This window comes from Neopelma chrysocephalum, unplaced genomic scaffold, assembly GCF_003984885.1.
Source record: "Neopelma chrysocephalum unplaced genomic scaffold, ASM398488v2 Primary Assembly neopelma1_97390, whole genome shotgun sequence".
Classification (NCBI taxonomy): Eukaryota; Metazoa; Chordata; class Aves; order Passeriformes; family Pipridae; genus Neopelma; species Neopelma chrysocephalum.
The window spans coordinates 3,303,217-3,315,897 of record NW_020926031.1 but is presented as its reverse complement, the minus strand read 5'-3'; the positions used below and the strand labels follow the sequence as shown (position 1 = coordinate 3,315,897).

Genomic DNA, 12,681 nt, shown 5'->3' with positions numbered 1-12,681 from the left:
AGAGGTGGAGATATGGTTTCTCCGGAGCTGTAAAAAGCACTCTCAAAGTCAAGCACCTGCACTAGTGACACTGTAGCCCTGTGCTCACTAACAAGTAGTAACCTCCATTTGGTGATAAACCCCGTGCTCTGCCACTTCATCTTGCTTTGTGGAGTTAGGCAAGTGTGGGAACGTATCTGATGCTGAGGATGCAACTCTTCATGCTACTATTCCCTCCTGGGACACTGGCTTTTGTACACAGAATAGTTGAGAGAACTCAAATTCTCTAAGTACCTAAATGCACAGTGTTGATATTTCAAAATGCATGGCAACCTCAGCTTTTCCAAATAGAAGCTGTTTTCACACAAACCACTGGACAGGGGTGGAGGTCACTTAAAAGTCACGGGGCTTTGCATTTCTTTAAGGGATGCTCGTGAGCTACCAGGTCTTCCTCAGCTCTCTAGTCTGTAATGGCTTTCTCCACAAGGCTCCCGTTATTGAGTTACGCTGATGCAACTGTCTTGTGATGAAAACCACAGTTAAATAGTTTCACCACAATAATTTCAGGTTTGATATTTGACAGTACTTGCATGGCACAGTATTCTGACTCATTCAGAATACAAGTGATGTTCTTAGAATATTTTTGATTGTCTTTTGATCTTTTTTATTTGAAGTTGGTTTTTTTTTCATAAACTAGACATTTTTTAAAAGTGACTTACCTTGTTGGATCGGTACAGTGCATCTTCTGCCATTTTCCTATCACAAGTAGCAGCATACCATGCTTTACTGTGAACACCAGCATCCTAGAAGAGAGAAACAGTGTTTTACCTGTAAAATAATGATGGTAATGAATATGGCCTGTAGGGGAGTTACTACTAAATAACGACAGCTGTGAAGAACTAAAATGCAGAAAACAGAGTTGAGAAAAGTCTTTGCCATGAGCTCACTGTTTTATTTGGATAGAGATAGGACAAAGCAAAACTGGAGTGTCAAAGGAATGGTAACAGATGTGTGATAGAAGGCTGATAAATGACGAAAGGGATACCCTGAGGAAAGCAGTCAGGTTCAACTGGAGGATAGTTTGGTATTTTTAAAAAAGGAAGCTATTCTAGTCGAATTTAAAGAGGGTATCCAAGAAATGTTGAGGAATAAATAGACTGTTAACAATTTAAATGCTGCTCAGCTGTGGGCTAGCTAATGAGGTGTTCAGATTTGGTAGGCATCTTTGGAAACGATGTTTCTTGTATAATTAATGCTATTTGTGAACACAATCACTATTGTCTCCACCTGGATATCATGAAGGTTGGATAAGTGCATATTTTGCTCTTTTTGTTGTTTTTAAGTAAGGACAAATGAATAAAGTCCTTACAAAACTTAGTCATAATTAATGTCTTTCCTTTAATAGTATAGCAATTCAGCCCACAGTGCTTTCACCCAAGACATGGATTCAGTTCTGGTTCTCTGTTGGATTCAGCCTGAATGTATCCTTACATTTGAAGCAGTGCTCTTATCTAAAAGGCATAAAACTATGTTTACCTGTGGAGAACGATTATATCTGTGACCAAATAGAAGAGCAGCTTATATTCTGTAACATATTTCTGTTATAAAATATTTCTCATTTCTGTATGTTATCCCCTGTAAACATCTCACCAAGATTATCTGCCTTCTCTCCATTCTGTTAAATGCTTGGCAGTGTGCTGTACAGCAAATGAACTTAACCCTTAAACTATTCTTCCAGTGGGAAACATAGGACAAAGGACTACATGGATGTGGGCAGAGGTGCAGACCTAAAGGTACATGGTAGAAAGACTGACACCCTAAAAATTTGTGAAGTCTATTTTAGAAGATAGAAGCTCATAGCAAAGGAAGTACAAAGATAAAAAGATGTGAAGAGGTGATGGCAGTTGGGAGTGGTACAAGAGTAGAATTTGAGTGAGAGAAGTAATGGTAGAAAACTGGGTAGTAAAATGATGCAGGAATGAGCATACATCTGGGGAACAGGAGTGGAGTTTAGGGGAAAGGTATGGAGGATTTTAGAGAATTTTGAAAAGGAAGGACAGGATGAGGGATTAGAAGCAACATAAGACCTATGCATTATCAGACTTCAATAGCTAGAAGATAAATTAGTAGGTTATTAAACCAGCAGTCATGAAAAGTGAGCTCTTGCTGAGGAGGTTGATGTAAAATCTCAGAGTGGAAAGGCTGTAGAAATAGTGCTAAGAGTATTTCCTAATGAATACATCTGGGTATTAACCTTTCTGGTTATTTGAACAGTTTGGCTCCACCTTTACAGAAACAAGCTTAATGAGAAAATTAATTTTCACACAAGCTTTGTCACCTCTGGACAAAACAGATTAAAGCTGAAGTTGCACATTATGGCTGAGCTGGTCTAACTGGATTATTGCTGCCAAAAAGGGAATGTCTTGGCTTCTCCTTTGTGCTCATTTTGTTGCTCATCTGATCCCATGGTGAGATAATTCACTTTATTAATCTTGCATGAAAAAAAAAAAATATCTTTCCCTTTTTGTTTTGCCTTGTTTTGTGTTTGACTGCCAGGCTGGTTTTCTGTCAGTTTAATGACTTGGCTCAGGTCACTGCAGGATCAGAAAGGAACTCCAGAGAAGTCTGTGGCTGGGAGGGGAGTTGACAGTGGGAGAGAGCATTGCACTAAATTCTTAAGACTGGCTCAAGCCATAACATGACTTTATCTTCAAAGTTCTTCCACGTATTTCTTCACACTATTCATTGGAAAAAGAAAGGATGAGAAGAATTGCAAGTATGAATGGTACTTGTCCATGTAGAGAATGAGTCCAGTAAACAAATCTTTTGTTCAACAAAACAAGGAGTCAACTGCCTCCAGACTTTTCTGCTACCACTATCTGTAGCCCATAATGAAGAAGCAGACAGCTGCTGTCAAAGTTTGGATGGGAACCAAACATACAGTGAGCCTCGTGGGAATGAATGACATCTGCGAGCACCTGTATTGTGCAGGATGCTACAGCAAATTATACCACTGTACATAAATGGTGGAAAAATAACATTAACAGTTAATTTTTTTTTTCTTTTTTTTTACAAAATGGATGATTTATTAAGCTTTGGTTTTGCCCGTGGCTGTTACATAAAAACTACAAATGTAATTGCTACAAGCTGTTTATTTAGAGTCTGCTGGATTGTTTATTTGAAAGTTATTTTTATAATAAATATCCAGTATGACATACACTTAAAATTTTTCCAGAACTTGAAATCCTTTGTGTTCTTCACTATTGTATTATCTTTGTCATGTCAGGCTTTAAAACATTTAATGTCACTGGCTGTGCACGATAGAGCCTTTGTTATACACTCACCAGAACCTTGTTTGTGACTACTAAGCTAGTAAGAATGACTTCCTGCATTTTGTAGTCTCCCTTCATCCAAAATGAGAGTAAGGCAAATAGTACTGAAATGAAAATAACTTTGCATTTGCTTAGATTATTCAAGGATTAATGTTGAAACAAAACACATAAAAGAAGAACTGGCCATAAAACTGACAGCATTAACAGTAATGAGAAGAGATCTGTTTAAAGGAACAGAAAGGAGCAGGACTTGGGAGAGACTAAAACAAATGGGGGGGAGGCATCACAGCATCATTGTCTCTGCTTACTGCACATTATTTTTTTTTCTGTATACAGTATGTACAGCTATAAGTTAGAAAAAAACAGGCAACTAAAAACTCTTTATAGCCATCAATATCAAAGAATGGACATATACATCACCATAGATTTTTGTGTTTCATTGATGTTGAACGTATGAACTGGGGAGTCAGGAAGACATGAAACTAAGAAGTTTCTTTAAATTTTGTTTGAAGTGACTGGTAGAGTGCCAAGGTTTGGAACACATTTTTCTACACTTTGTTAAACCTCTCCTATGCTATATGTTCTAAGCATTTTTATAATGCAAGTTAACATTCAGATTTTTTTGTGCTACAGAAAATATTCCCTGCAAAAGGGGACAAACGCCCTCCACAAAAGGAGCGTCATTTTTATTTTGAAGGGGAGTAGGGATGGAAATACTCTTTTAAAATAAAGGATAAGAAGATTTCTGTAATATCAAATTAGCTAATGTTATACCTGGTCTGCAGAACTTGCGATAGATGAAGTGCTGCTTTGAGGGGAAGTGCCCAGAGAACGGTTTGCAGCTTCTGGCACTTCTAGAAAAGAGAAAGAACAACATGTATAAAAGTTTTCAAAGGATGTTTGCTATAATGTAAGAAATGGATTTGTTACAAGATCTGGAAACGCTTGACCTTTGATATCACTCAGGAAAGCTGTCTGCTGTAAATGGATGGGGCCAATATAAGTGCTGGGACACTTGCCTGCCTAGAAGAGTAGCCTTGCTTATGAAGAGAAAACCAGTTTGGTTAACAATTTGGTTAACAGCCAGATCTAGATTTAGGGTACAAGAAAAAACTCCACCACCACCCAAGTGAACGAATGGAGCAACAGATAAGAAAATGCAGGAACACAATGCAAATAGCACTCAGTCCAGTGTGAGAAGTAGTCATATAGGTGAGGGAGTCATGAAAATGAATGCAGCTCAGAGATAATTTTTCACTAATTCAGTCCAACTGAATTGTTTGTATGCATGTGCAAGAAGCCCAGGCTGCTAAATAGAGAAGTAGAATTAGTAGGAAAGATTATGAAGCTTAATTATAATTGTAATAACAAAGCATCGTAGAAAATAGTTATTAGGGCTGAAATACAGATGTCAGAGTTTAAGAAATCAGGAGCCAAATGTTTGAGTAGTGTTGCTTAGTAATATGAGAGAAATATGGGAAATAAGTATAGATAATTGTTTTCTGGTAAAACAGAATCTTGGTCCAAGAGTATAGGTGTCTGCTATGGGTACTTCCGATCAGAGTTAAGTGCAGATCAATGTACTAGAGAAGATGACTGTAGAAAGTTAAGTGTTACTTATTTTGTTATTATGGGAAGCCTTATTTCCTGTGTGTTTTACTTACTGGGGAAAACAAATACCACTAGGATTGCTAGCACTCACCTATTCCTGGACATGATGCTCTGCAGACTGCATTATCAAATCTTCACTAATATAATTCTGACTTAGATTTCAGTTTAGAAAGGAATAAGAATGTTATAGATGAGCCCATATAGTGACCAGAGTTAAAAAATTCAATTGGACTGGAGAGCTCAGAGACAGCTGTGTGAAGTAGGTTTAAAACTTCTTTTGTAGATGCAACTGTCTGGAAGCTGCATTTCAAGTGGAGGGGAGACATTGTAAGGAGCAGTTCCAGCTCTCAAGGCATTAGAAACCACTTGAGAAGGATATTCAATATTAAGAATTTTGGGGTTTTCTCTAAAGTTTTGACTGACCAGCAGCAAAAGCTACAGTTGAAAAGTAGATTGTATGAATAAAATAAGAACTGCCAGAAGTCAGTCCAAATTAGACTTGACAAAAGGACATTGAAATAAGTAATAAAAGATTCCTTAGCTGTGTGAAAAAGGAAAGAGAGATTGGGCTTTATGCAGTAACAATTTTATTGATTTTAAAGGTAATCTAGGTACTAAACAAATAGTAGTTCTGATACAGAAATGGAAATTTCCACAACCAAATTGGAAGCAAAGCTTAAATAACTTAGTACAATTGAACTGGTGGGCCCACATAATCTTTACCCCAGAAATTTCAAAAACTGGCACATGAAATTCAGGGGTGGTAACAGTCATTTTAAATAATTTTTAAGTCAGGATGGTACCATATGATTTAAGGATACCAAACATAATCGCTGTACCTAAAGTTGGAAAAAGTGAGCTGAGCATTACAGGCCTTTCTATCTGATTCCACAGAACAAGGCCCTAGGAGAGAATTTGAAGGAAATAACATTAAGATTTGGAGGTAAAGATACAACTAGTAGGACAAAATCTGAAACTTACCCAAGAAGATAAAATGTTACAGCTCTTTCATAAAATAACAGAGTTCTATAAAGAGGGAATATGGCGCTGTACTTAATCTGGACTTCAGTGGAGCATCTGATACTGTGCTATATGGGAAATAAGTACTTTTAGTAGAAAAGATGACAGATAGCTCTAGGCTTGTATGGGGACAAAGAAAAGATGACAGGTTATGCTGAAGGGTCATTAGAGATTAGGGACCAGTTGTATGCGTGATAAAGTTGTTGCTGGACCTGACACAGAAGAAGATTATGTTAAAGAAAAGGTACTAATCAGAGCATCAAATAGCACCACATGACCTCAAATAATAGTTACACTTCAGAGAGCAGTAAGAATTTATGCTTTAAGTTGAAGCACAGTTGTGTGACAGGAGCAGACAAACTTAAGAGCATCAATCAATGTCATTAAGATGAACCATTATTATACTTCCTCAGCAGAGGAGATATAATTGCAACATCCATCAGGCAAACATTTCCAGGAAATAGGTGCACTAATAGCAGCATATAAGTTCAAGCTACACCAAATGCAGATTTCTATGTGCAATTCTTACCATTTATTTACAGTGTGAAAGATATGCTGAGGCTGAACACGTGGAGAAAAGGACTTATAGGAAGGTCAGACAAGTGTCTGCTCACAAGAGACTAGAAAAATGCCTAATTTAACTGTGAACTGAAACCAAGTTCCTCTCGGAAAACAGAAGAGCTTTAGCATTTGCCATTATAAAAATACTTCCCCTCCCCCCCCCCGTAGAGAAAGAATAAATTGGAGGCAATAATAATCTGTCTGTCTTCTAGGCAAAAGAAGCCTGGAACAGCCCAGAAATGTCATATTTAGGATTCTTTTGTGGCAAGGAAGATTGATGGAATCTTTATTATGATGGGAAATGGCCCAAACTGCCTTTGGTAGAAATTTCCAGTAGTCATAAATGGAAATGAAGCACCCAATTTCCATCAATTACCTTGACATACTTCCTTAATTTTACTAGCTGAGCTAAAACCCTGGATACTTGATCTCCTCTTTGTATGTATTACAGATGTATTAATTCCAAAATAATTAATATGCATGGCATATTGAAATAATCTTAAGTCAAAGATTAATTTGAAATTACAAGTTAATCACATATTAATTCAAAAACTGAATTATACTTACTTGGCAGAATTGAGAACTTTTGGAGCAGAGGCCTGAAATAAATATCAAGAGATTACAGAAAGGTCTGAGGGGATCTACCCTGTTCTGGTATCATGAAAATTGTGTATTTGAAGCATGCAGTGATAGAATGTGTTCCACCTCACCCATCTGTCCATTGAGAAATTAAGAGTCTGATACAGGTATTTAAAAAAATGATATCCCACTAGTACTGAAAACTAGGAATTTAAACCTGGTTTAAATCTCCATTACCTTCCTTATGAGAGATTATATCCTCCCATGCTTTTTGGTGATGGTTATAGTATTTGGATGCATTCATTTGCTATGCCTAATTTTTTTGCTGTGAGGCTTCAGGAACCACAACTCTCAACAGAAGGCTACAGTGAAAAACAGTGCTTCCCTTTGAACCTCTCACAGCTGTGTTCAGAACAAGCAGTAGGTGCTGGTGCACTGAAATATTCAAAAGATGATGGAAGGAGATCTTACTTCTGTGCACCACTTGGAAGGGGTGGAAGTGGAAGCTCTTGGTTGGAACTTCGTCGTCGTTCTGCTGCTGTAGGTTTTTCTGTGGTTTGGTAAAATGAATGTTAGAGTCAAGATTTCTTCAGAAACATATTGTCCCAGATAAGAGAGTTCCCCAGCAGTTGAAGGAACTTTTGCTATAACTTTTGGGATTTTTCCTCACATGGCAGCTTGCTATCGTGCTACTTTCTTTGTTAACTAGTGGCATACCACCAAATTTCTGGGCAAATAGCTGTGCTGTGGGTGCCTGCAGGGTTGCAGTGGGAGACTTTCCTTCTGAGAGGCGAGCTGTGTGACACAGGGGTGGATGCTGGGGCAGGCTGCCTGCAAGAGCTCGGCTGGCTGGCTGCATCTCACCCTGGTGTCAGACAGCAGCTCCTGCTGAGCCTCTGCCTGGAGGAGCAGAGACGGGATGCATTTTGTGCCTGTGCCAGGAGTCGGCTCCATGTGAGGTGGTTCTGGCTGAGTTCTGAGTGATTCGCCTCCCTTCCCTCCTTGCCAGTCAGAGGGCTATATGGCACATTTCTGGTCCATTATTGTCCTACATTACCCCGGCAGTAACCTCAATAGTTTTACTGTGACTGACTTTAGAGAACAATGATATTCAGTGCAGCTCAGGCTGGCCAGATCCAGTCTGAAACGACTGAAACCAAACCCCCCTCAAAAAACCAGAATAAGTTGAATGCGGTGTTATTTGTTTCATGTTTCTAATAAGAAGGAAATTTAATTCTGATAAATGTCAACTTTTTCACAGTAGTGGAGATAATTTACCTTCATTTGCAGTTAAGATCTCTCTGGAAGGTAAACATGGTTTCTGCAATAAAACAGAAGGACACCAAATATTAAATGGCATGTCACTAAAACAGCAAATGTTTATCTTTTTATACTTTTTGTGAACTAGTTTACATTTAGACTTGACAACATCCTGGAGGAATTAGGAGGCAGAGACATGGCCATTCTCTAGAGCCTCTTAATTGTACAACCTTGAAGCTCAGGATTTTGCAAAATAGGTTTGGAAAGAATCCCAGTTTGTGGATATAAATAGACAGACAAAGTAAAATCTCGAGACGTGTGGTTTTTTTTTTTTAAACTTCCATTGGTAAGTTTGCGGCGTAATAAATGATTCATTCTTATCTCAGGCCCAAAAATGAAGAGTCTATCCCTTATTGAGCTACGCTCACAAATTTCTGAACAGATTTCGTTTTACTGAAAGTTAAACTGTCAGTTTAGCTCACAGTAAAAACTCAACCAACCTTCCAGTTTCAATTTTTTTTCATTTTGAAACAGTGATAATAAACTGCCAGTTTTGAAACACTTTTCAAATTAATTTATTTGAAAGTTTTAACCAGTTGTCTTACTTTCTCCCACTAGAGATTTTGAAATATTTTTCTAATGATTAAATACTTACTGAAAAACCTCTAACAAATTTGGTAAAATCTTGCATATTTCTTGACCTGTCACTCTTACAATGAACTCATGTTCCCCGTATATTTCCAGGAATACTTCTGAATGGCCTGTGTTCCCATTTATTTCTCATTTATTCAGTTCTTGCACTGTGTTTATTGTTACATCCTGGAGTATTGAATCCAAACATCCCTTTAATCAAAATACTTTCCCACTTGAGCTTTCTCACTGCTCTTAGTTCGTGTAATGGCACCCAAATATTTCCCTTCTTTGTAACTCTCTTCTCCCTCATCTTTTTAGGCATTTTAAGTTGTACCCAAACTTATGATAAAATTAGGTTTTACAGTACATTAAAAATTTAATAAAAGTCAACTTACTGGTGAATTTACCACATTGGAAGTTTTCTTGCTGAAGATTGGAGGAAAAAGAAAACAAAAAAAGAGTATGATTACTTGGCAGATACATGAATTCATTTAGTAATTAAGGATCAGTTTCATTGATTCTCAAGGTGTTTCTATCTAAGATGGGATGCACTGGATAGCTGTAGGACTTAGAAACAAAAAAGAATAAGAAAAGAATTAGGGTATCAGATGTAATGTGGGCATTCAGGAAAGGTACTTATGCAAGGAAGCTGCACTCTGTCCAATACTTAAGATGACAACTTGGGTGGGGCAGAAGAACTTTAATGAAAAACACAACTAGGCTTGCATATGCTAGTGCTGCAAGCCAGCATCTGCCATAAGTGGCAGGCAGTGAAGGGCTATGCCACACAAACAGTATATTCCTCTGGAAATAACAAAATAGTAGCTTGCCTTTCCCTAGTTAGGGTATCTGTCTCAAACAGCAATAAAAATTATTCCTGAATTCCAATTGCCATAGGCAAGGATAGGATTTAGCTCCTAATATACCTATTAAAGCACTCCCCATCAAAGAAGTAGTTTTATTTTTTTTTTACTCACAGGCCCCTCGGTAACGGAGATGGAGTTGCTCCAGGCGGAAATCTGGATTCTTGCGTGTTATTGAATCTCTGACCTAGAGATGCAAGCAACATATTAAGTATGCAATATTAGCTGTATCTGAACAGTGGATTTTCCTCACTGCCATTTTAGTGTTAATGTAAGAAAAGTAAAAAATATCCATTGGTTTAATTTTTATCTTAACATATTTTCACTCTGATTATATTAGAAAACAGTTCAGTAACACTTCTTGCTTGTTGCTCACCATTACAGATAAAATTTACACTGACACACTACACTGTATTCTATATTAAGGTCACCAGTGGCATATCAATCCCTCTCATATTGCCATGTTTTCAATATGGAATACTTACTCTCATCATTATTGTTTGCTTCATGGTCCTGTAATGGAAAAATAGGTTAGATTTGATATGAAGGAATTAAAAAAGGAATTACTGTGTACAGTTTTGGGTCCTTCACTACAACAAGGACATTGAGGTGCTGGAACATGTCCAGAGAAGGGCAAGAAAACTGGTGAAGGATCTGGAACACAAGTCTTACAAAAAGTGGCTGAGGGAGCTGGGGTTATTTAGCTTGGAGAAAAGGAGGCTTGGGGGAACCTTATCACTCTCTACAACTACCTGAAAGGAGGTTGTAGCCAGGTGGGAGTCAGTCTGCTCTCCCAGGTAACAAACGACAGGACAAGGGGAAATGGCCTCAAGTTGCACCAGGGGAGGTTTAGATTAGATACTAGAAAAAAAATTTCTTCACTGAAAGGGTGGTCAGGCATTGGAACAAGCTGCCCAGGGAAGTGGTGGAGTTACCATCCCTGGAAGTGTTCAAAAGGTGCGTGGATGTGGCACTTGGGGATATTGTTTAGTGGTGAACACAGTGGGGCTGGGTTAATAGTTGGACTCAATCTTAGAGGTCTTTTCCAACCTTAACGATTCTTTAATGAGAAGTGCATAAATAATCAATATGGCTTTGGTATCTGTAGTGATTTTTAAAGCAATATTTGTACAGAATGCATATAGGATCCATAGTATTTTTAATCAGCTTTTAGGATGTAATTTGAAAAGTTTAAAGCAAACATCAAAGTTCAAACTTTCTAATAATCTTGAGATTGCCTGTAGTATTGAGAAAATTGGGCCTGAATGTTGCAGTGAGACCTTTTGGTTCATGTTTAATTTCTGAGCTGGAAGACAGAAATTTTGCAGCAGATTTGAATATACTAAAACCACATCTGCCACTGAATGAAGGAAACTGAGTAAACTGTCTTTACACTATGCTAGAATTGAAGCAATCCAACTAATTTCCTGGCTTCTCCTGGAGATGCTTACTTTTGGCCCTCATTTCTTGTCTTGTAGGGAATGGGACTCCCATATAATAAGTACCTTTCAAAGAGGCACCAGTTATTAATTTGTCCATCTTCATCTTCCCAGTTAATGGCTTTTCACTAATGTTGGTCACAAATGCATCCATTCTCTGGTTGGAGAGGTGTAATCCATCATCCAACAGTTGGGGAAGTAAAACATGGAGAAACTACTTTCCCAGTCAGCCAAGGCCTTTGAGAGGAACAAGGGTTACAGTTCTGTGCACATGATCAGTGCTGGTTGGTGTTGACAGTGGATTGAATGGGAGCAGTTAACAGATGTTTCAGTTATTGTTTTGCTTTGTCAGTGTGCATAGTCAGGGATGGAAAAGCACAACACAGCATTTGACAAACATCATGCTCATTACCATGTTTTTGTTTAAATCTGTAAGGGCTGACCACTTACACAACAAGCAAAGACCCTAAAATTTGGACTACACTGAGTAACTCTTTCCTAGGCTGACTCTTGTGACAAACTGGCTAACTGCAATGACCCAGGAGCTGAATACATCCATGGTACAGATGAGTGTTTGGAGCTTCATCCTTGGAGCTGTAACTAGCTTGGTATGTGACTCCAGCAAAAGGATAGTCTCCTTTTTACTCTCTGCAAAGCTGGGATGATATCCATCTCAGAGCTAAGCTCTGACAATACATTAATGGAGAGGTTTCAGCTGCAATATGGCACTTGAGTCTGTTCTGAAGCAGGAGTAGTATTCTTAGTGCTACTCAGATAGTGGAATTTGTGTCCAACACTGTCCCTTAAACATTTTTTTTTCCCTAATCTTCTCTTGGTAAGAAAAGCTGAGAAACTGTTTTGTAGAAAAGAAATCATGACCTTGGCAACACTTGAGAATTGTTCAGCATCCCATGGGATATAGATCTAAATGGGAAGAACTTTGTGATGGGCTAGAAGGGAAACTAAAATGCTGATAGTGTTTTATGTACAAAATACTTGGTATATATAGCAACTGAAAATAAGACTCATATACTACTTGCATTATGTTACCATAACATCTAATCCTATGATATGACCCCAAATTCCTAATTTTGAGTGTCTAATTTCTCTATATAGCTATTGGTAGACTGATTATTTCTTAAGTACAACTCAGACCATTGGGCCAGGATATAGTTTGATGCACATGGCTTTTGGCACAGCTACTGATGCAGTTACTGTCACCCTGTTTCTTGATAGCTGGCTCCTCATGCACACCCTTTTGTGCTGGAACAACTGTGAGTAGAGCTATGGTGCAAAACAATTTATGTAACTAATCTGGCTGAAAAAGAATCTTTTGTGCATTTGCTTTTGCTCATTTCTGCAGTTAGACAAGTTTCCAAGTAGTTTGCTTCAAAAAACCTTTGT

At 38.0% G+C, this 12,681-nt stretch overlaps 1 protein-coding gene across 4 annotated transcripts in view; it reads right to left on the bottom strand.

Moving 5' to 3' along the window:
* Positions 1-12,681, bottom strand: part of BLNK (B cell linker) — a 100,433-nt gene that overhangs the window by 2,446 nt on the left and 85,306 nt on the right. For all 4 annotated transcript variants that reach the window (XM_027672083.1, XM_027672084.1, XM_027672085.1 and 1 more), the window contains 8 exons: positions 10,324-10,351; positions 9,953-10,025; positions 9,371-9,401; positions 8,361-8,403; positions 7,554-7,632; positions 7,071-7,102; positions 4,086-4,165; positions 699-782 (listed from right to left, as the gene is read on the bottom strand). In XM_027672083.1, the coding sequence (XP_027527884.1) occupies positions 699-782; positions 4,086-4,165; positions 7,071-7,102; positions 7,554-7,632; positions 8,361-8,403; positions 9,371-9,401; positions 9,953-10,025; positions 10,324-10,351 (450 nt within the window). The remainder of the gene's footprint in view (positions 1-698; positions 783-4,085; positions 4,166-7,070; positions 7,103-7,553; positions 7,633-8,360; positions 8,404-9,370; positions 9,402-9,952; positions 10,026-10,323; positions 10,352-12,681) is intronic.